Here is a 24,524-nt window from a genome sequence, read left to right as displayed (position 1 = left end):
AAATAGCCAGTGATGGCTGCTGCCGTAATAGTCAAGTCAAACCTCACTGGTACTTAGTAACAATTTTATCCACTGATAACACCCAGGATTTTACTGATCTAAAGCTGGAGTGCCACGGATGCTACTCAGAACTGTTAGGGGTGTGCTAAAAAAATGATCCAAATGGACAGGAAACTCACCTAGCACAACAAAGTGAGAAAGAAGACAGGAAAATAAATGACCTATCTGCAGTGTACTACTCTAAAGAGACGTACAGTGAGCACAACAGATGTTAACAATTTGGTTTTAGAGGTGCCCCAAAAATCCCACGCTACACTCGGGCTCCTGGAAACACAAATGGGGGGGGGGGGACGACACTCGTTAGTTCATCTAGTGAGTTTTAGTTTCTTATAATTTGAGCATTAGTCAGCGGCTGCGTCCCTAGCACAATGCTGTGGGTGGAGTTCCTAAACAATAAACGGGGGATTTTGACAAAATGAGGCAGGAACTGAATCAGAAATGCTTCTATAGATGCAGGTCCACAGTTTGAGCTGGTGGATACAGGGCGTTTAGAACACCTTATTAGGCATTCATTGACTTCTGTGTGACCTCCTGGGCCTTTCTAAATGACCACCTGGTTCCCAAGGCCCTGCAGTTACAGACACTCTCTTAACTCAAGCTAGAAATGCTTGTATCTCATCTACTGAACAGTATCCAGTAATTGCAAGGCCTGGGTTTGAAATGTTATTGTTTCAGGCGAGAGTCTCCTATTTCTCTACCCTTTTCCATGGGTTTGCTAAGTTCTTTACCTGCCTTTTTAAAAGTTGCTAGGGCACTGACAAATGGATGACTTTGTGTGGGGGAGGGTGGGGGGACATCCTGTGAAGGACAGAGAAAACAAAACAAGCTTCCATCTGAAGCACACACAAGAAGATCAAGTCTAGCTAAGTGTAATGGCATCTTCAGCACGAACACAAGTGGCATGGGATGAAAGCAATACAACCAGATTGTGTTGTTTTCCCCAAACTACACCAAATGGCATTAAAATGAAGGCTCTCACTCCCCTCCAAACTTGTCATCCTGGGCCTTGAGCAATGTATGCCCCATAGTTGGGAAGCTGTTCACATGTGTTAGCCCATCACTTGACACACAGCTTATATAGAGAGGTAGGAATGTGAAACACTCGGAGAAAAACACAGACTGCAGATCAGTTCTGTGGTTTGGAGATGAAAAGAAAAAACCAGGCACTTACAGAGACCGTGGAGCTTGGTGTATTTGTCCCATAGCCTGAGGAGGGGAGAGAAGCCAGAGACCAGCGGCGCCCGTCCGTCCTGTAGGACAAAGAGAGTTCAGTGAGGCACACTGTGGAGTTACTGATACCAGAGAGCCCCAGAGAACCCTGGGGAACTAGGGTATCTTTAATCAAACAAATGACATGAACACAGTCTAGGAGGATGTGGGGATGCTTGGCCAGGGTTAGGGTAAACAAACATTGTACAGCAGGTTGCCTTTTTATTTAAATGGAATCAATACACCCAAACAAGTAGAAAGTGAATGGGTGGATCCATAGTATTGATCTCTCACTAATACACTTTGACAAAATGAATACCAGGGATAATTACAGTGGTCACACTCAGCAGATTCAATGCAATGCAAGCAGAAACAGGGGAGGGAACATGTTCTATGAGGGCCATCGGCCAATCATCTTCATAAGCGCCTGGACTCCATCAGGGTGCAAGACCCTGGGGCAGGCTCAGACTTGCCACCTCTTACTTCTAAGGGTATAGCTTTCCTTCTGGTAAACAGGGGTGGAGAGAGCCCTGGGCTCCTGGTTACTTCCCACTTTCAAGTGGCAAATAACTTTACAGTCAGAAAGCTTGAGGCTCAGGTTTTAGAAACTTACGGCTTTCTGACATGTCCTGGCTTCATAAAGTGTGGGAGCAAAGGCCACCTGCAGAGTGTCTGAGCATGTCGCAGACTCTGGCAAGTCACCCGAAGGGCAGGAGGAAAAATTCTCTACTCCTAATGGAAACTAACCCTAAGAGCAAAGTCTCCTGCTCCACTCTCAGAGACCAAACTCTCAGGCTCCTTAAAGAGAATGGTTCTCCTCCTCTAATGGTGACTACATGGTGGCTTTTTGAGCTGGACTGTAGGTATGAGTCAGGGTCACCACAGGGGGCGAAAATGAATTGATGGAGTAGTTCTTCGTGGCAATACTGCTGGTAGGGTAAGGGGCAAATTTTCAGGGATTTCTGTTATTCTAGAACTTCATTCAAAATTTCAAGTAAGATCATACTGCATCATAAACTATCGGAAAAACAAATACATGCAAATTTTCCAAGGGGCAAACAAGGAAAATCATTTTATTAAAAAGCAGCACTACTCCATTCTTAGACACAGGATCATATAGAGATGTTCTGTAATTCACAATTTTGTTGATTTACCAAGCGAAAGACAACAGCAGACAAAGTCTGACACAGACACATTCACAGGAAGTTGAAGTCAGGGAATTCCATAGCATCAGACTTGAATTTGAGAAACCTCAATTAGATGCTGAAATGGAAAACTGCCACCGTAGCCTCAGAGTCAACAGAAGGTCTTATAGGCTACCATGGATGCTACCTCCAGTAAATGCAAATGGTCCACAGAAACAAGATGGCGGTCGAGCGAACACATCACAGAGTGACTACAATACTAAGATTTCAGTGAAGTTTACCTGTCATTTCTGTGGCCATGATTGGAGTACAATTGAAACAAGTATTTAAAAAAGAAGAAGAAGCAAAATGAGATGTTTATAAATAATACCGGAGAAAGGGAACTGGGGAGATTAAAACAAGTATTTATTTAAGAATACTTTTATACAAATGAAAATGTTTAATATTCCTGAAGAAAATAATTATAGTATGTACATAAAAGGTACAACCACCAGTTAAATGGGACATAGGCAGATCTTATATTCAGCTACCTATTAAAATCTTTAAAAAGCAATGCCTGGATTTTATATTTTAACCACTTTTAATTTAGAAGAGAAAAGGATATGATTTTAAAAGAATTATTCAGTCCATTTAATAGCAATTATCAGAAACTAGTCTCTGGAAAGAATGAGGGACAAAATTCCCCCACCATAGTTTTGTTTTGTGATTCATTAACTCCCCTTTCCCTCAGGTATCCACAGACATATTTCAGATGGATGAGCAGTTCCAAGAGGAGACATGTTCTTATTAGTTCTGAAGCATAAATTACATTTGCTTAGTCCAGAAAACACACAACTAGGAAGATGTTTAAACAAGAATGTGCTCAGTTCTTGGTACTGCCACGGACCAGAAATAATTCATGTCTCATAAAGTTCCCCCAAGTTGCCTGTGTCTGTTTACTCAAATGGAGCAAAAGGACCATTGCATTTTACATTGCCATGACAACCGCACACCAGAAGTTACTATATATGCTCTATGCAGTACTGAGAAAGTGCCCCCTTTCCAAGGAAGCTATCACACAGGCACAATTCAGACCTGACTAACAATGCTGTCTTTTCTGCTCGGTAGCTCCCCATAAAGCAACATCCAAAGACAACATCCTCATCTTCCCAAATCAACAAGGCTCTTTTGAAAAGAATCTTTTTGTAGTGGGTGGAAATCTCAGTGTTACATCAAGTGAAAGAAGAGAGGAAAACATCTGATGAGAACACAGGACACAAGAGACTGGTGTGTGTGTGGTGGTGAGGGGTCAACTCCCAAAACATTTAGATTCAGGTAGTGCTAATAAAGAAAGAGTGGAGCGCTCGGATGCCAGCCTGACAATTTAACTGTGTGAAGAGAAAACATGTTAATATGCTTAGTAATTATAGTCATCTGGGGCAATACACTAGTCTAGATAATGTTGGGTCAAATTAAACTCGACAATCACCAACTAAAATATGCTCCAGAGAGAATTCTAAGACTAACGGGAGGTCACCCTAGTGAGTCACTGGTCTTCAAGGGTCTGAAGACCTGAAGTCAGAGGCAAACTTTTTCTAGTAATTTGCTTGTAGAAATATGTTCTGAGATTTATTCAGGTAAATAAGAACTGGGCAACTAGGAGACTATGAAGACACCGACTGAAGGGAACCACATTGCCAGTGAAAGCAAAGGCAATTTATAATGTGCCAATGCCCCAGCTTCTGGCAAATGGATGACATTATTACCTCTATCTTACATTTAACAAGAATGTTAGGCAATCCACAGCTAGACAGGCCCTAGATTCTATGGACTGAGAATCCCTCCTCCATGGTTCTTTGGACCAGAAGCATTTTAGGTTTAGAATTTTTTATTTTTTTCTTTGAAGATATTTCCAAATTGGGTGGACATCCTTAATCCTAACCCTGAGGCTTTTCTGAGCATCCCATTGCTACTCAGAACATTTCAACAAGTTTCTCAGTAAGTTTCAGATCCAGAGACCAATGAGATGGCTTAGTAAGTAGAAGCACTTGCCATGCAAACCTGAACACCTAAGTATGATCCCTAGAAGCCACACATGCTGTGGCACACTTGTAAGTGAACACGTATACACAACACACACACACACACAGAGAGAGAGAGAGAGAGAGAGAGAGAGAGAGAGAGAGAGAGAGAGAGAGAGACAGACAGACAGACAGACAGACAGAGACAAAGACAGAGGCAGAGATATAAAGAGAAAGAAAGAGTGAGAGAAACAGATTTTGGAATATTTTGGATCTTGGATTTTCAGATTAGGTTTTACATATACTATTATTAACAGTATGAGCCAGGTGGTGGTGGCACAGACTTTCAATCCCAGCACTCGGGAGGCAGAGGCAGGCGGATCTCTGTGAGTTCAAGGCCAGCCTGGGCTACAGAGCCAGTTCTAGGGCAATCAGAGATACACGGAGACACCCTGTCTTGGACAAAACAGGTGTGTGTGTGTGTGTGTATGTGTGTGTGTGTGTAATATTTCCTCTTTCCAAATAAAACGCAATACTGTGATGATTATTTTTCTCTTTCATATTAAAAACTGCCTTGATAGGTTTGCTCTTGGCTCTGTATTCTAAAGCAACAGTGTGTGCCATCATACTTTACAGTCTGTAATTGAACTATTATGTTACCAGGGCTGTAACAGGAAGAAGGTTGAACCAGTAAAGTCAGAGAAGATTAGTAAGCCTACCCTTTGTGTCTTCACCCCAGAATGATTTCAAAGACAGGGCCACATATCCTCTATTGGGCTAAATTATAAAGCAATGAAAGTGAGAATCTCAAACCAGCATTACTTCTTAAAGGTTGGGTGACACCCAGCCAGTGGGAGGCAGTAGAGACCCCAGGCAGAAGGTCTACATCTCCTGAGTGAAAACTGTCTCCAAACAGCAGGAGTGGGCAGATGTTAGGTCTGAATTCTCGTGATGAACACAGGCTCTATTTACCTGAATAAAAGTGTAAGACAACGATCACTCATATCCTAATCGAAATTAATACTTTTTGAAGAGTGTGGAAGGAGTCCCAGCTGGTAGATCATGCGACACGAACTGGAGGTCTCCAGTGGTAATCTCCTGTCACGGTTTATGGTGCATTTGTCAAAAATTAACATGCTTCGGGTGTGTGTGTGCATTTTTTTTTTATAGCACAGAAGCCAGATTCATCTGTCCTTCGGTCTCCCACTTAATTATTAGATGCTCTTCATTTTTATAAATCTGGCAGGATTAAGAGACCGTGGCTTCTGTCATGTTTTAATACACACTGCAATGAGATTTGCATTTACTTATTGCTCGGGGTAATTGAATGCACCCACCCTCCATTTTAGAGTACAGAGGGCACTTGTTTATTGACTTCATAGCGTTCTTCCCCACTTGGAAGAGGGAACCATCAGGAATTAATACTCACTGGGCAGATAGACTTTTGAGGGCCAGTTAGCTTTTGCATTTCTCTTGTAGTATAATAGGTAAAAGAAAATCTTAATTAAAAACAAAAAAAGTTGGATCTTAAAGAAGATCCAGGTGTGGGTCCCAGCAAGCTCCTTGAGATGGTTGGTGTCTTAATCATTCTTGTACCCTCCCCACTGTGGGGTTCACAGAGGCCTTGAGCATGATGGGAAATGACTATGGTAATGAAAGAACAAACATTTCTTCTTGGGTTGGGACCTGGAGTAGAATCTTAATCATATAGAATTCTGAAAACACTACTGGAATCTTAATTATAATAGAGAGTTCGGAAAAATCTTCTTCTTAGGATTTCAGAATATAAAATGTATCACATGCTGACGAGTGTGCACACTGCTCATTAGTAATGTGTGGAAGAACAAATGTATTTTAAAAGATATACCTATATGATATGTAATAATGTAAATACTATTTAAATTCACTTTAGGGTATAATTAAGTCTCTGAGAAATTCATACAAATAGATGGGACACCCAGACCATAAACTAAATTTATTCTGAATATTTGGAGACCTGAAGGGGCATTTTGCATTCTCTTTCCTGTGTGGAGGAGGCAAGACACACATGTGAGGGGGTGAAGGGAAAGTGAAGATAGGATGTCTGACTGAGAGAAACACTGCTTTGGAATCCAGAAGAGATGCCTGAGGCCGCAGCAGGGGGACCAGTCTCGGAAAGCTTGTTTTTTAGATACTTCTAAGTAAGAACACTTCCTCTTGACTCAGTTTCCCAAGAGCAGAGGCATAGCTCTTGAATATTTGCTGCCGAATTCTAAATGCAATATTTTTTTGTAATTTTATTTTATATATATATATATATATATATATATATATATATATATATATATATTATTTTACAATACCATTCAGTTCTACATATCAGCCATGGGTTCCTCTATTCTCCCCCTCCCACCCCCTCCCCTTACCCCCAGCCTACCCTCCATTCCCACCTCCTCCAGGACAAGTCCAATATTAATGGGAGAAGAGTGCTGGGCATGGTGGGGCACACCTTTAATCCCAGCAGCACTCAGGAAGCAGAGGCAGGTGGATCTCTGAGTTCGAGGCCAGGCTGGTCTACAGAGCAAGTTCCAGGATAGCCAGGGCTACACAGAGAAACCCTGTCTTAGCCCACCCACCCCCACCCCCCAAAAAGAGAAAAGAACACAGAAAACCTCCTAACGATCCAAGCATTGCTTTATCTAAGATCTGTCACTTAATTTAATTGCTGGTGAATGCTCCCAAATTCATATCTTGTAACCAGAGTCTCATTTTTACAAAACGTACAACATATGATAACAACAAAAGTTTGTACCGTGACATAGATAAATAGAGCCTGTATAGCAACAACTCAAGAATTTCAGTAAAAATCTGTTAAGGCTGAATCGTGTAAAAGGCATGCTCTCCAGATGGAAGAAAACACAGAGAAGCATCTCCACATCTTCACTGGGGCTCACATTTAGCAAAGGACCAAGAGGTACCCTCCAACTGCAACACACAGCAGAAGTCTTCAAGACAACTGTTAAAGCAGGTATGCTCTATCTAACAAGGTCCTTTGGTTGGAGAAGGTTTTATGTGAGAATGAAAAGGATCCCCCAAGACAGAACTCTGGGAGAGTCGAGGGGACGAGTGTTGGGGGGAGAGGGTAGAAATGGGATTCCCTGGGAACCACTTCATTGCCCCACTCATGCGCAGGCCTTACCTCCGTGCAAATGAGAAATGGGCTGAGGCACTGGGGGAGAAATTCCTTGGACTGTCTTGAGGGCTATTTCCTGTGGAGAGAAAAGGAGAAATGAACAACCTCATTTTGTTTTTGTACCATTATCCACATCCAAAATCTTCTCAGTAATCAGCTTCTTTACAGTTCCACAAAATGTCATTTCCTCTAATAATGTTTTAGCTTTGCCTCCAGCAGGGATCTGGGAAGCAGGAGAGGTGGGATGGGGTGGGGGTGGGGATGGGGGTGGGGGTGGGACGGCACTGAGTTCCAGTACAGCTTTCCAAGTGGGCAAGACATACGAATACATCCATTCAGCACTATCACCAACCCCCAGCCCTCCAAATCTTTAATAACCTAAGCATTTCAGTCTGTAGAATAATGAGTGCATATATGTTTTGTATTGTGCCTTCAGATGCTAACACTTGGATGGTGAGCTCATGCTTTTATTAGAGGTGCTTTTTATTTGGGGGAGGCAGCCTCAGAATGGAAAAAAAAAGTCTTGAAAATAAAGGGCTTGGATTCCAAAGGATACATTTAAATGATAGATGTGTCAAAACTAGTCATAAAATAGGAGGGAGAATCCAGCCATCTGGACCTCTGTCTAAAATGTCCCAGACTCTATTTTAGCATTGCTGGAAGAACCTGGCAGGATTACCCCTTGTCAATATATTCTTCAGAATCTTTGTGTCTCTAAGCAGCTGGAATGTGACTGGCCAGGCGGACACTAAAAGCCCTGGCCACAAGGAGATGGCAGCGCTGGTCTCTCCAGTCCCCCACAGCCTGAGAAGAGCACTGATTGCTCACCGGAAGGAGGGCAGCACCCCTGGGGCTTGTTACTTTCTCCATTAGCCGGCTCAACCTGCTGCTGATCATTGACAAAGCTTGGCAGGCAGCTGGCGGGGGCAAGTTCAGGACACTCCAGACCATGCTGCTCCCCCCTGCATGTTTAATTAGATGCCCAGCATTGTCTGAGGACCACTTGGGAATGGAGCTGGTTTCTGTAAGGAGGTGAGAAAAGCCTGCAAAGTAGCTCTATGGTTTCCTGAAAAGTGGAAAAATAGATCAGGGAGAGACGCCCTTCATCCTCCCAAAAGCAAAGCCAAGGCCACATCACTGGCTCCTCAGTGATGAGTGACCACTGTAGCCAGCTGTAAGGAATACCGACTTCCACTTCCAAGTCACACCCAGCTGAAAAGGTAAACAATTTGTTATTAGTGTGCTAAAAGAACAGCGGAACACCTCAAGGAGGCAGGTTTAGTGTTACCTTGAGGACTCCTTTGACTGGCTACATCTCCACTGAAATTTTTCAATTAACTTAAGGTTGCAAATTTTATCGTGTTGTCTTCAACAGATGCTATTAACTTTATGACAGCACAGTCAAAGCCATTCAACGGGGAAGCGCTGAGAAGCCGTTTCTTTATAGAGAGCCAAGCAAGGAGCGGTTCCCCTGCCACGGGGAAATTTATCATGTCTTTGCATCTGCTGTTCCCGGGGGCCCCTGGAGGAATGGATTTTGCTTTTGCTGTCCAGTAATCCAGGATTCATTTTGTCTGTTTATCTACACAGCAAATGAACTTATTTTGATTTCTCTCAACAGCATTCATGTTCCCACTCCTAATTTAGCTTGTGTACCACTCTCCGCATTCTGCAAAAGAGCTCAATAACTTCAAGATGGCTAAAAGCCCTTGCTTCCTAAGGGGGATAATCTAATGCTTGGAATCATTGTATGGGGGTTATTCTTCTCTGCTTTTTTTTGAAGTTTGGGGACTATATTCATGTTGCTTGTACACCATGGAGAACAAACTACCAGTAAATTATTAGTTGCAACAAAAACAATTGCTTACTTGAAGCCGAGACATTCTGACAACAGTTCTTCCTGACTCATTCACAAGAATAAAATCAGACCAAGGGAATCTGGCCCGATCCCCGGCCTGTCTTCTCGGTGGGGAGAAAACACTAAAGCTGGGGGTCCAAACGTGGTGAGCGAAAACCAAGAGCCCATTTTTACAAAACGGGGAAGGGGAAGATCTGAGGAAGGAACTTAAAATGACTGACCCCCTAGGAAGCCAGGTACCATTTTATAAAACATTTTCTAGCACACGGTGATCTTCCAGCTTGAGGACAAACAGAGACAGACAGACAGACACAGAGGGCTGAGTAAGACTGCCCTTAAAAGAAATCAAAGCTGCCAATACCAAAGCTTCCACTAACCAGCCCTAGGCGTGGCCTCGCATCCAAGGCTGCCTTTCCAGGTACGACTGAAATTTCATTTTCTTTCTCACCTTTCACTGCCATAAACCCAGAGCCTGGGTTCTTTTTATCTTCAACCTCAAGGGCCATCTGCATATCTTCCTAATTCTGCAGATCTACTCTCTTAAGTGTGGGCTGAAAAGCTGAACTGAAATGTATGTAGTAACATTCACAGAAGTCATGGGTCGCTTAGGAACTAGACTGTTCGGAGTAGAGTTGCCAGGCATTTTTGTCAATGTGTGAGCATCACAGAGTGAAACTTCAACAAACCAAGGCAACAGGAGCATCAGTGAGTGGTGTAATGTTTTACCCCCACTGTACGCAGAATCCATCCACGTCTGACAACACTGACGAGGTTTGCTGGGGCAGGGGGGGGGGGGTTGAGGTTTGCTGGGGCGGCGGGGGGGGGGGATTGAGGGTTGTGTAGAACCCTCCATGGGCTGCTGCTGCAACTGTACTATCACTGAAGTTCTATAAAGTGCCATAAGATACCAGAGAAGGACAGGGACTCGAGTGCAGGGCAGTTCAGCAAGCTTCAGGGAAGACAGCAGATGGGCACTTCAGAGAACCAGAAACAACTCAGTCAGAAACGCTGGACACATTAAAGCAGTCCCAGAGACAAGCTCTCTAGGTGGAGAAAATACAGAGAGGTACAGCCAATGCCCTTTGAACTATATTTATTGGTATTGGGTAGTGGGAGGCTTTAGAGATGCTTGGATGGACCAAGGGAGACAGAGCTAGACCAGGTCAAGAGAAAGAATTTCTGCGGGCCAATTAAGAGTGATTGGTGCTGTGTTAAAAACAAGCCCGGAAAAAGAGAGAATACAGAAAGTGACTGATGTCGCCACTGTGGATAGATCAGTGGGATGACATGGCAGAATAACTCACTAATAGAGAATCTTGAGAGGTAGGTGCAGTTCTGGCACTAACATAGGAAAAAGGAAATAAGCACTGAATAGATGTATATGTCCTGTACTGAACAAAATTTCAATTTTCCTTGGGGAGAAATGATAAGATTAGCATATTAGAGTTATAGAAGGCAATCGTGAAAGGTTTTATTTTTATTTGAAATAAAAACAGACTTCTTTTTGGTCTCCCAAGATTTAGCAATACTATTTTGTTAGACAGTGCCCACGATGCTGCAGATCTGGGGTAGACGGGTTAGAATTCACGCCATCTATGCTCTAGGAAGTCCTCTCCGATGAACACGTGGGTGGCGCTGGCTGTGAAGAGAGAGCAGGATGGATTGAAACTGGAGTCCTACACATGACCTTCACTCCTCGCAGCACGGCTCTCCGAATTCATCCACCCATCTGCAAAGCAATACCTGAGAGACTCTCGAACAGACACTGGTGCCAGTTAATTCTCTGCCCATATGTGCAGTCCTCGCTTGTAACTCACATCCTGCTGCTCCGGGGATTTGCCGGCTCTTGGATGTTTGAGTGCTCGGACACTTTACGGACTGCCAGTATCCCCGCTGATGCTCTGACCGGATGAAGGAAGCCTTAGCAGTGGCCAGGCATTGGGTAGGTAATTAACACCAAGATCCCCCAAAGGCAGAGAGGCACAGCTAGGATGCGTGCAGTGTGTCGGAGCCATGCTTTACCTAACGGCTCTACACAGGGAGCCTCATTTTAGAGGCAGTTATTGTGAAGAAAGCGATTTCCAGATTAATTAAATTGTTTGATTGCTTTGTAATTAGGCTGGAGAAGTCCTGCGTCTTCGCCACAGAGAAGCAAGCTGCAAATCTTTTTAAAAGGCATATGCTTTACCCACTATAGATTATTAATGTGCTTTTAATAGCCATCCGTTCACAAAATGACAGTTTCTGATGCCTCAATTTTCTATATGAACAGAGGGAATCCAAGAATTAATGACCACTGCCATTTGAAACTCCTGGTGGATCAAAGAGTAAACCCCCCATTTTGAATCCTCAATTCTCATTACTTGATGATCCCCTTAAATGAGCTGTGACGTTTCGCGCCATAACAATCAGTGTGGTGTTTTCCAAAGGCTTCAAGGGTCCTCCGCAACACATGGCCACTTCTTCACAACCTTAAGGACAGATTGCACAGAACCAAATCTAGAACCTCCTTGCAAGACAAATGCCAGCATGGTGGGCATTGGTAAGATTTATACAGGAACCTCCAACAGAATAAGGCGTGGGAAATCACAGTTCAAGTTGCCAGCGAACTTTGAGTGGATCCCACTGGACTTAACAGGTGACGTGTGAAGGAAAGTCAGAGATCTTCCTGTCACTTAGACACCTGTCTCTGAAATTGGCTCTTCTCCAGATATAATTGTGGGATATTAATTAAACCCGGGCAGCTGTTTAGGCCCTAAATAACCAAGGACTCTCTTTGATTAGCTGACAGTGGTGGTGCCCCTGGCAAAAACTGTACGGTGCTCACTGCAGGCCAGTGAATAAAGGACACCAGTGTACTTGGGTGTTCAAGTCAAGAGCCGATTACTCACAATGTGTTAAGATTTTCTTATAACGTGGGCTTTCTCTGCCTAAGCCCAACATAGCCAGAACCTCTGCCCACTGCTTGACGAAGTCAGGCAAAAAACATTTATTCATCTTCTACTTCACAGAAGGGAAGGATATGATGAAGATGTTTCTAGCTGTTCTGTGGCCAATGAGCTGCAAGCAGGCTGGGGCAAGAGCAGGGATATCTGTCAGGAAGCTGCTAGGATAGATAAAAGAAAGACAATAGTTTGGATGCAGGGCTGCAGATCTTGGGGGGGGGGCGGTACTGGCAAGAAAACCAGTGGGTTTTGTTGCAAAGTGGGATTCAGTAGAGCTGGGAAGGGAACAATCAAGAATGGCTTGTTTCACATCTGACCGCGGATCAACGCCTCAGTCACCATCAGAAGCTTCTTCTTGCACGAGATGGGAACTAACACGAGACCTACAATTAGACAATGTGCAGAGACTGAGAGACTTTGGAGCGCTCGGACCTCAATGGGATGACTCCATCAAATCCCTCCCCTCAAGGCTCAGGGATCTATGTGGGAAAGAACGGGGAGAGATTTTAAAAGCCAGAGGCGATAGGTAACTCTAAGCAAAGAGTTTCTTCCAGACGTAACTGATGCACATACAAATTCAAAAAGACTGTGGCAGCGTGCACAAGGCTGGTACTGGTACAGGCCAGACAGGGTCCCAGCACTGAGAGTGGGAAGTGGACACGAGCTCCCACCACGAATCAAGAAGCACCTGCAACCAATACTTGCTGGGAAAAAAAAAAAAAAAATCACTTCTCTCCAATGGAGTCTCAGTGGTTCTACTGACCACAGGGCAGGCCCCTGCCTGGGAGTAGTAGACCAACACAAAATGAACTCGATAATAGTTTTGTAGACTTTTTTGCTTTGTTTGGGCAATTTCTGTCTCATTGATTGACCTACAGAGGCAACACTCCAGATATCCGGAAATTCATTGAAATGCGCTCATATTCATATGCATGCAACTATAGACGACAGGTATCAACGGTAGCATTGCTCTCAAAGCTAATGATAGCTTTAGTGTCGCCTAGATGTTTAATAACTATGTTAGCGTTTTCTTATTACACCCGAGAACGAATAACTTTTCTCCATTTCAGTTACTTAATGCCTAATGACTTCATGTCTCCGATTTGTTTTCAGACACTCAAACCAGTTGACAGGAAAGGGATCTAGAAAAGAAAAGTTTCATAGGGGAAACTATTACCTATTCAGGCAATAGCTGTAGTCATGTCTACTGAAGGGAGCACAATGATTTGCATATTCTACTCCACCTCTGTCTTCTTCTCACACATTTACAGTCCTGAGGGCCAATGATAAGGTCTGGATAAATACACAGATGCACAGAGGATATGCTTTGAATTCTCAGTGCCTAACATAGTGAACCTGAAACACATTGCTTTCGTTTTCAAATTCAGTTAGTTTCAAGTTCTTATTGTGCACAGTGCACTGAGCTCCCTGAGAGAACAGATAACAGGTGAACAAGACGCGATAGCCAACACCCTACTGACAGAAGCATTGAATGCATACTACCCATTCTAGCTCATCTTGCAAAACCCATTCTGGAGCTTTACTTATTTGAAAAAGACATTTACCTAAATCAAAGCCTTTAAATGCATCAAAATTACTTCTTAAAATAAAATCTCTCAATGACGGTAAATTATAGTAAACATGCTGTTTCACAACACTCATGATACTCAGATATGGAATGTTTTCTAAGGAGTGAGTGATGAGGTTACAGGGTGGAAGACATGTAGGGAATAGAAGAGCGACCGGGTAAGAGGTCAACTCCTGTGTCACGAGACTCACAGATGTCTATTGTCTCTGTTCCATGAAGCCATTCCTCTGGAATGTGTGTCCTGTGTTTGAAATGCGGTGGCACCGCACGCATCCCTTGGAGATATGCTGTAATGGGTTCTTGAGAATGTTTTACCTTTTCATTGACCCTTCCTTCTTACTCCGAATTGATGTCACATCTCAAGGTGATCCCAAGTACACACCGCTGAACAGTAAGAGTGATGAAGGCAGTTGATTGGGGGGCTGCCTGTTTTCCTCCTCTCCACAGCAATTCGTCTTCTCAGCTCAGGCAGAGAGATGGCTTTCACCCTTTGTTTAAAGTTCTTGAGTTGTGTTTGTAAGGTCAAGGAAGGGGAGGCCAGAACACAGCCACTGTAACAGATATCCCTAACTTCCATGCAATTACATGGAACTTGATTAGTGCTATTAATCTTAGATAACTAATTAGTCCCTGAATCTGGGTAAAACTAAGTTAAAAAATACAGCAGCAGTGTGTGCATGTTATTATTTTTCCTATCTGACAGGAAGGGATTTCAATTCCTTAACATAATTAGATACAAAGAACTTCCCTTTTATCCTAGAAGAGGGGGGATGTTATCAGGAAATTGGTTCTTAGGCTGTTTGCTTCTACTGCTAAGTAATTTCTAGCCACAACAGAGGCATTTTAATGAAAGACTGTACATTCATATGACTTCCTAAATGTACTGTAAAGGTGATTCTTATTATAAACCTTTTCCTTTTAGCTCCTTTTAGTTAAAGAATGAATACTAAAGCGAAGCTGGTCCTATTTAACAAATTCTAAATGATCCTGTGGAATCCAGTGGGTAGGAAAGTTATCTAATACAGCAAGATATGTGCCAGGGTTGTTCTTTGAAACAATTATTGTTTGGGCTGAAAATTGTCACTAACCTATTCCTTCATAATAAAATAATACAGAATGAGCTGGGAGCCTAATAAGTCAGAATTCTTAGTGTCAGTTCTTAGAAATCACACGGATCCTGGAAATCCCCAGGCAAGGAGCCTCTTCCTCCTTCCACATGTTTCTCACACAGCTCCTTTGTGCTCCCTTAGATCAATGAAGGGAGGGTTCTCAATGCAGGCTGCATACTAAAACCAACAGAGAAGCCTTAAAAAGGCTATGTCCAGACCTTGCTGTACTCCCTTTGAACAAGAAGACTGTAATAGATAGCTGGGCTTGAGAAGCATACCTTAGGCTCTGTTCATGTCCTGCAGGTCACTTGTCCTTTGGAGTTCTTAACAAGGACACACTTAGATTTCTGTTCCTTTACCCACTTCTCTCTGAAACTCACTTTCCCACTCCTGGGTATATTAACTCAATGTCCCTTTCACACATTGTGCTCCCTCTGACCTCTAAGTATTCTCAAAAGGGCTGTTCGACCTGAAATACCTTCCCTATCAATACAAACAGACACTATCTTGCCACGTCAGCACTTCAATCCCACTTGCCCACATGGGGCTCTCTTGGGTTAATAAGATAGGGCAGTGCTCCTGTATAACAAAGGATCCCAAGTTCCCAATGGGTTCCAGAAACAACAAATAGAACAAATACTATGTTTTTTTCCTATTCATAAATTCATTATGTTATAGTTTAAAATATGTTAGGTACCAGAAGAGATTACCAATGTTATGGTTGACATATGAAGCATCCCTGAAAAAGATTCATGTGTTAAAGACATAGTTCCAAACTGGTAGCATGCTGTGGGATGTTCTGTATGGCAAATGTGTTACTCTGATTGGTCAGTAAACAAAACACTGATTGGCCAGTGGCTAGGCAGGAAGTATAGGTGGGACTAACAGAGAGGAGAAAAGAAAGAACAGGAAAGCAGAAAGAGTCACTGCCAGCCGCCGCCAGGACAAGCCGCATGTGAAGATGCCGGTAAGCCACGAGCCACGTGGCAAGGTATAGATTTATGGAAATGGATTAATTTAAGCTATAAGAACAGTTAGCAAGAAGCCTGCCACGGCCATACAGTTTGTAAGCAATATAAGTCTCTGTGTTTACTTGGTTGGGTCTGAGCGGCGGTGGGACTGGCGGGTGACAAAGATTTGTCCTGACTGTGGGCCAGGCAGGAAAACTCTAGCTACAACACACCTTCTCCTCAGCCCCTCATGGAACTTTCATACTTAAAGCTTATATTTCAATTTAATATTTAAAGTTCCCCATGGATAACTGAAGCCACCAAAAGCAAAGCCACGAGGAAGGGGATCTATCCCCACATATTTGTAATCGCAGTTCTCTTCTACGCATGCCCACACATACCTATAATTTCTTCCTTCCTCTAAAACAGCGGCTCCCAACCTATGGGCCGCGACCTGTTGGGGGTTAAAAGGACCCTTTCACAGGGGTCGCATATCAGATACCCTGCATACCAGATGTTTACATTATGATTCATTACAGTTATAAATGAAGTAGCAACAACATAATTTTATGCTGGGTGTCACCACAACATGAAGAACTGTACTGAGGGGTCGCAGCATTAGGAGGGTTGAGAACCGCTGCTCTACAACAAGGTCATTTGCCCCACAGGAGTGAATTAACTCATTTAAACTGTGTGTGTAATTCATACGTTCCTGGGTTAAGACCTAAAATATTTTTAAAAGCAAAACATAGGGAGAAAAAGAAATGCTCACTAACCATGTTGTTTGTACGTTTACTATTGACTTTAATCATTTTAGTCCAACCATTTTTCATTATAAACAGAGCCTAACAAGTCATGAGCCACATTTGACTTCAAATGTGCGCAGTCCATGTTTCTCATCTTCCATGGCCTATTCCTTTAGTCATGTGATATTAAAAATTACAGTTATTAAGACAGCTAAAACCATCCATTCAGCTTGGTTTCAACAAACAACTATCAGGAGCCAAACTAAGGTCACTTAATCCATTAATCAAATTATTTCTTGTAGAAAATATGCCCCATAGGAATATGCCCATTTAGCTCCACATTCTGTTATGTTCCATACGTTACTATTTGCCCATGATGGTTTCAGTCAAGCACTTTAAAATAATTGATGAATGTGGTACAGGGAGCTTGGTTTCAAAACATACACAACTGTGAGGCTCTTTATGCACAAATACAAATCTTCCGAGAGTACTATCTTGCGAATTCACAGATAGTAATTACATGTTGAGCCTTTTCGGGTATTCTTCCCTGTAACAAGCCAGGGAAGAAGTTGTGACTGCTGATAATCATGACTCCACTAGCATCGAGTAGTTAGCTCCATTTCCAGTACCAGGTACCATTGCCCTCTTGTGGAGCAGGTCTTAAGTCCAATTAGGGAGCTGTTGGTTACCACCAACTTTCGCATTCCACTACTCCACCTTAGAGTTCTCCTGCTCTGCAGGTCTTTGATGTGGTTCGCAGACAGCAGGGCTGGGGCGGGACTCTGGTGGCCTCCCTCTTCTGGAAGGCTGCATAGTGCCTCTGGTACCCTGAAAGCTAGTCGGGGAGCACTGCAGAAGAGAAGACGGACTTGAAGAACCAGAGGAGAGAGTTTGCGGTGGGACTGTGTCTCCTAGTAATGTCAGAAGCTGCCCCCATCAATTCTCACCCATGTGGCGGCCCAAATATGAAGTGGACAAGGACAAGACCCAATGCACATGCCAAAGTGGATGGCGTAAAGTCCGCAAGGTCTCAGCCCTATCTAAAGGACTATAGGCATAGTGACAGAGGGGATCTTCCCCCAGGGAAGAGCAGACCAACGGGTTGTCCAACGCGAAATGGCAAGTCCAGAAACATACATACCAGTCACATTGTAGGAACTGAGCAGGTTATAGTTGGGAATGTATATAGGCAATAACAATTAGTAGGGGGAGGGCATGAATTTGAAGGCCATGAAGGAGAGTGGGGATGGGAGGAAAGGGGGGAAATGTTGTAATTATAATCTCAAAATAAAAATAAAAGGCATACTAGAATCCTGAAAAACCTTTGAATGAAGAGAACACACAAGGTGCATATTTTGGCATCTAAACGAGCTGACAGCTTTTATCAGGAGTCAATCTAATCTGGCCACTGCTAAATTCAGAGAGCCAAAGACCAATGGTTCCCAATGCTCCCTTGAAGTGGTACTGGCAGAAACAGTGGGCAAATGGAATGCTAACAACTCAGGAGACGAGGTTTAAGCCAGAGCTTTGTATTCTGAAAATAATGAAGAGACCAAAAATGGCCCATGTTCGGATCAATAAAACATATGAACAAGTGTTCAATATCCTTAGCTATCATGGAAATGCAAATTGAAAGTACACCATGATTCTATCTCGCTCAGTCATAATGGGTGTCATTAAGAAAATAAACAACAAATGTTGGCAAGGATGAGGCCAGGAGGGGCAATGATAGACTACTGGTGTGAATGTAAATTACTCCATCCACTATGAAAATCAGTATGGAGGTTCCTAGTAAAACTAAAGTAGAACTACATATGGCCTGGCTCTATTCCACCTGGAATATAACCATAGGAGTCTAAGTCAGCACACACTGGAGATACCTGCATATCCACTTATTGTCAGAGTAGTTTATAGTAGCCAAGATATGGAATCAGCCTTCGTGTTCACTGATGAGTGGATAAGGAAAATATGGCTGGGGGTAGAAAAATGGCTCAGCGGTTTTACTGCTCTTACAGAGGACCCAGGTTCAGTTCCCAGCATCCGGATCACATGGCTCAGAACTGCCTGTAACTCCAGTCCCAGGGGGTGCAAAGACCCCTGTACTCTGTGAACACTTGCACACATGTGACGCACACACATGCACACACACACACACATGCACGCACACACACACACAAATAAAGATATGGTTATACATACAGTGGAGTTCTACTCAGTCATAAAGAGGAAAAATTATATAATCTGACAGAAAATGGAGAGAAATAGAAATTGTTCTGATCAGCAAAATATGAAAGACTTCAAAAATAAATATTGCATGTTTTATATCATATGTAGGACATATATTACATGTGCAAGGAGACATAAAGGTGGGAGGGGACAATCTGGAAAAGGGAAGGGGCCTGACATGGGGATGAGAGGACTATGGAGAGTCAATGAGGTCACAATGCATGATATAGCCGAGTGAAAATGTCATTATAAAACTTACCATATAAAGAATGAATGTTAATAAAATGATTTTTAAATTAAAAAGAAACGACCCATATCTACGGCTGTAGGATAAGCCAACGGAAATACTGCCACATTTTCATCTTTGGGGCTGTAATGTGGCCAACACTGACCCCAGGACTTTCCCACACTGGCCAGGAAAGACAACCCAAGAGAACATGATAGACTGTTCATGGCAAGCAGTGCAAAGTCCTGAATTCTAAAGGGAGGCTCTTGGGCCACCTCACAGGTATGGCCTTCCTTCTGGACCCTGAAGGAGAGTGGTAAGAAAAGAAGTTGAAAGGTAAGGGCCACAGGGGTGAGGGCAACTGAGCAAGCAAAAGGACAGTCACAAAAGGAACATTTCTATAGGTCTGAATTATACTATGAAAGCAACTGCATGCACACAGCAAAGAAAATGCAAATAATTCAAGTAGTTAAACAAAAAGATTGTTTTTTATAAACTACCTCACAACCTCTGACACTTATTCTTTGATTCACTCAAATATGTTTTTTAAAAAAAGTTATGGTTCTAGGAATGGAATCCAGAATCCCCTAAACCAGTCTCCCAGCTCAACCTTTCATTCAGACACCTCAGGCTTTTTTCTAGGCTTTGGGCCTAGCCATTCCTCTATTATTCAGATACAGCCTCTTTCCAGAGAATATGCACTGACCAGAAAGACATATGTATGTGCTGTCATGAAATATCCCCATGAAAAAAGAGTGTAGTGTCATATATAATGCTTATGTATTTATAACTTGAAGGGTCTATACTAATGGCTGATTTCAGTAATCTAGCAATAGCTTTTTGTGTTAACACTACTAAATCTTTAGCCTATCATTTTTTAGTAGCAAATAAAATTATAATAGACACATACCACAGTCTATTAGTAGATATCTGCACTGGTTTTGATGTTTTGATGATTGAGTATCTGCTGAATGTTTATGTGACTATATCCTAGAGCTAAGTTCTTAGAAGCAGAAATACTGGGTTACTGGTAGGTGTGCCATCCACTTTGGTCTCTATAGCCCGTTCCTCTTCAAGAACAACAGCATACTGACAGTCTTCCCCTGAGCTAGCCAATTACTACATTTTCAGATTTTGTCAGACACTAGATGGGACTCACACTATTTGACAAGTATCTCTCTATTTTTTTCAGGTTTGCTAAGACTGAGTAATAAAATTATATTTATGATATATGTTTTGCTGTACAAATCTATCATGTGATTGCCACCATTAAAGTTACTAGCATATGCATTATATCTTTAGCATTGTTTAAGTGATTCTGAGTGAGGTTAGTCACCTTTTAATATGCTGACCTTTTCTATTTCTTTTTATTATTTTACTTGTATGGATATTTTGTCTGCATGTTTATGCACTACTCATATGTCTCGTGTCTACAAAGGTTAGAAGAAGGTATCAGAGGCTCTGGAACTGTAGTCACAGATGGTTGTAAACTGCATGTGGGTGCTGGGGATTGAACCCGGGTCCTCTGGAAGAGCAGCCAGTGCTCCTAACTGCTGAGCCATCTCTCCAGCCTCCCTCTGTGTGTTTTTTTTTTTTTTTTTTTTTCCTTTTTCCTTGTAGTACAAAGTACCTGGTCCATTCTTTATTCTGCTGGAGCTCTTACCTCTTCTCATGGTTTCCCACACTGAAGCAATTCTGTCCATCACTGAAGCTGTATTTCTCATTTCTCTTGTCCTTTTGGGTGTTCATGATAACTTCCCTGGAGAAAACCTTTCCAGGCTTATGCATTCTTCCTTTATGACTATTAGGTTTTGAACATCACTTGGAAAGACTTTCCTTATTTGAAAATTACTTCCTAAATGCATCCATACTGTCTCCTTATATTTTTATGGTTCCTATAAAAACACATTAAGAAAAAAAAAAAAAAAAAGCCAGGCATGGTGGCACATGCTGTTATTCCCAGCACCTGGGAGAAAGGCAGCTGGAAGCCTGGTCTACATAGTGAGTTCCAGGCTGGCCAGGACTACATAGTAAGACCCTGTCACAAACACTCAAGAAAACCACTTAAAAATCTATATGAAAAAAGGTTACCTTGTATAAGGACTAGGGTAGTAGCCCAAGTTACCTCTTCCCAAATGGTCAATGAAGACATAGTGACTGTGGAATCTCCAGCTTTCCCTCAGATTCCAACAGGGTGAACTGGGGAATGCGAAGTGGTTGGATGTCACAGTTGTAGAACATTAAGGCAAGGGAGGGTGAGAAGAAGATGATGGATGAAGACTGGGGCCAGCTGGATAGGTCCTCGGGGCCAAATTCCAGGTGATTCTTCACCTGGCTGAAGCTATTTCATCAAGTACTCCAGGTGGTTCTTAGGTACACTAGACCTCCGGAATCTTAGCCTTTGAACGGTGATCTTAACCTTGGCTTCGCATTAAAATAGCCTGGGGAAATTGGGATACCCCAAAGCCCAAAGCCGTACTGCAAACCAATTAAGTGAGAATGGGGAGGAGGTGAGCGTGACCATCAGTCATTTTTTAAGGCTTCCCAGGTGACTTCGGTGTGCATTCAAGTTTCAGATAGCTGCTTCAGATTCTGCTTTAAGAAAAAGGTAAATTTTACAGCTTAAGTTGTCCTCCAGCCTTACAGTAAATCTCCAGGGAGCTTTTTAAAAGATACACACCGATGCCAGGTCAGACACCTGAAGTTTCTCATTTAATTGGTCTGGGGCCTGGGTCTTGAAGCTGCACTGCTGATTCTGATGTATGCCAGGTTTTAGGCCCCACAAATGCAGGAATTCTCTCACTGTCAACAAAGCACAGCCACCCAGATAAACGGGCACCCTCGGACCCCTGTCCTAGCTTCTGGGGTGGAACCTAGGCAATCTAGATTTTTAAGTAGCCAGCCCCTGCTACAGCCGCTGTCCTGAGGACCCCTATGGGGACCATTCTGCTGTGCGTCATACTCATGAGTGCTTTGCTTTAGTTAAGACGTAGTAAAGTTCCTGGTTAGGTTTGGTTTGGGTCCCAAAGTGGCTTCAGTGTAGGAGAGAGGGTCAGTGTAGGTGGAGCATAGGGAATGAGAACACGCAGAAGAGGAATCCCAGTTTTTATTTCTTCCAGAAGTCCTGCAACAGTGGCTTTGGCTCGGGACAGGGAGTCTAGGTCTAAAACACACTTTAGAGGTAGGACGGATGTAGTAAGAGGCAGGTATGGTGGCACACGAGTAATCCTAGCGCTTGGTAGACAGAGGCAGAGGAATCGGGAGTTCAAGGTCAGCCTGGGCTACCTGAGACTCTGTTGAAAACGTGAGAGAAACAGACTAGACAGGCTTGGTGACAAATCTGGTACTGGGCAACCCCTGGGGCTGAGATGCTGGTGGGGCACGGATGGAGAGTGCCATGAAACAGAAACAAGCATCTGTGTTGAGGAGAAAGGTCTGGGCTAAAAACTAAGCTATGGGGAAGATCGGTGCCCACCCACGTGTGAGAACGTGTATGGAGTGACTCCAGGAATTCTGACACTTCCACTGGGCAAGGGGACAGAAGGGTGGCAGCATGGAGGTACAGTGTGGGGAAAGATAAGTTCCCACGGTTGACTGTGCAGGCTGAGATGGGTGTGTGTGTGTGTGTAGTCAGTGGACTTGTCCACAGGGAGGTAATGGTGGATCTCATACAGTAGGACACCAGGTGTGTGTGTGTGTGTGTAGTCAATGGACTTGTCCCCAGGGAGGTGATGGTAGATCTCCTCCAGGAGAACACGAAGACACCAGGTGTCAAGCCCCAGTGACAGCCACCACCAGTTAATCTAGAGCAATGTTCAATCTGAACGAGCTTCCCAGGGTGTTCGAAAAGGACTTGATGACTGTTTTTCAAAGACAGATAATAAAGATAATGAATAACCACCTCAACATTTGGCTATTAATTAAGCTGCAATTTCAAAATAAGACACTTCAAATGTTCCATTAGTTAATAATATCATGGCATGACTTTAAAACCCTGTATTAAAAATGTGCTATCAGCTGTAAACTGGATAATTCCTAAGTGAAGGGTTAGCTTTTACATTTTATGATACCCACCTGCTGAAAAATGAAATCTCAACCTTGCTCCTTTAGTTCAGAGGATTTACAAGCTCGTAATCTTCATAAAGGACAAGCTTAATCAGGAATATTTAAGTATTTTATTTTTGAATAACATATATAAATACCTGAATACATGTGTGCATGTACTTAATGACATGATTTTCCTATGTACCTTCACTAGTCTCACACTAGAAATCTTCCTGCCTCCACTTCTCAAGTGCTGGGGCTACTGCCTTCAGATTTAAATTTTATGTATGTGTGTGTGTGTATGTATATGTATATATGTATATATTAATGTGGTTCCATGTGATATTCCAATACATGCATACAGCATGAATTGAAGGAAATTTTTAGAACCTTTGTGACTATAAAAATAAAAATAAAGAAGGAAATGGTTTCCTTCCTTTCATAATGCTTTCAAGAAAGAGTAACTCGCATAAAACAAAAAGACGATTTTACTCAGCCCTGGATGTCATGGACACCATTCCAGGCTTGGGTGAGACACTTCACTATGCTGTAGCAGATGCGTGCTAAGAGTGGACGTTAGGAGGAAGCCCCTGGCATCTGTCCATCACCACCATGGGGCTGACTAAAGTGAAACGGAACTGAGGAGGATGCTCAGCACTGTTACTGGTCCTGGGAAATGCCGCTCATAAAACTGTTTAACTGTTAAACAGGAGGCAGATGGCGAGAGGAGGAGCGAGCTCACATGGGACTTTTCTGCTAAAACATTTAAAACCGGTATGAAGGAACTGCTCACTTCTAAAAGAACCTTTTAAAATGTGATACGAAAGGTAACACACAATCATGGTGGGAGACTTGGAAAATGCATTAGCTAACAACAGTGAAAAAACCTTATCCTTTTAACATATTTTTGTGATACTTTTCATTAACCTATTTTTGATAGTGTAAATATGCATAGATAAACATATTTAAATTGGGTTATAAGCCATATTTTTTGTGTTCTGCTTTTTATGACTAGGATGTAATTGCAATTCTCCTACACGCCATAAGCTATTTCTCAAATTTTTTTCTTGGTGATATGGATTTAGTCCAGGACTTAACACATGCTAAGGGCACTTTCTACCCCTGAGCTACATCCTCAGCCCCAAGTGATGAATTACACAGGTACATACTGTCCTACTGTACAGGGCAACAAATTAATCCTCCTCTTACTGTTCGATGCTTAGGTTAGGTTTAGCTTTGTACTATT

The 24,524-nt window shown here is 42.8% G+C and overlaps 1 protein-coding gene across 11 annotated transcripts in view; it reads right to left on the bottom strand.

Moving 5' to 3' along the window:
• Positions 1-24,524, bottom strand: part of Mast4 (microtubule associated serine/threonine kinase family member 4) — a 591,291-nt gene that overhangs the window by 70,026 nt on the left and 496,741 nt on the right. For 8 of the 11 annotated variants that reach the window (XM_037209461.1, XM_028884811.2, XM_028884812.2 and 5 more), the window contains 3 exons: positions 7,593-7,662; positions 2,696-2,704; positions 1,232-1,310 (listed from right to left, as the gene is read on the bottom strand). In XM_037209461.1, coding sequence (XP_037065356.1) covers positions 1,232-1,310; positions 2,696-2,704; positions 7,593-7,662 — 158 coding nt within the window. The remainder of the gene's footprint in view (positions 1-1,231; positions 1,311-2,695; positions 2,705-7,592; positions 7,663-24,524) is intronic. The other 3 variants (XM_028884813.1, XM_028884820.1, XM_028884825.1) reach the window with 1 other exon arrangement.

The sequence above is a fragment of the Peromyscus leucopus genome, chromosome 11 (assembly GCF_004664715.2).
Source record: "Peromyscus leucopus breed LL Stock chromosome 11, UCI_PerLeu_2.1, whole genome shotgun sequence".
Taxonomy (NCBI): Eukaryota; Metazoa; Chordata; class Mammalia; order Rodentia; family Cricetidae; genus Peromyscus; species Peromyscus leucopus.
Note: the sequence above shows the minus strand (reverse complement) of the source record. Positions and strands in the feature narration are given on the sequence as shown.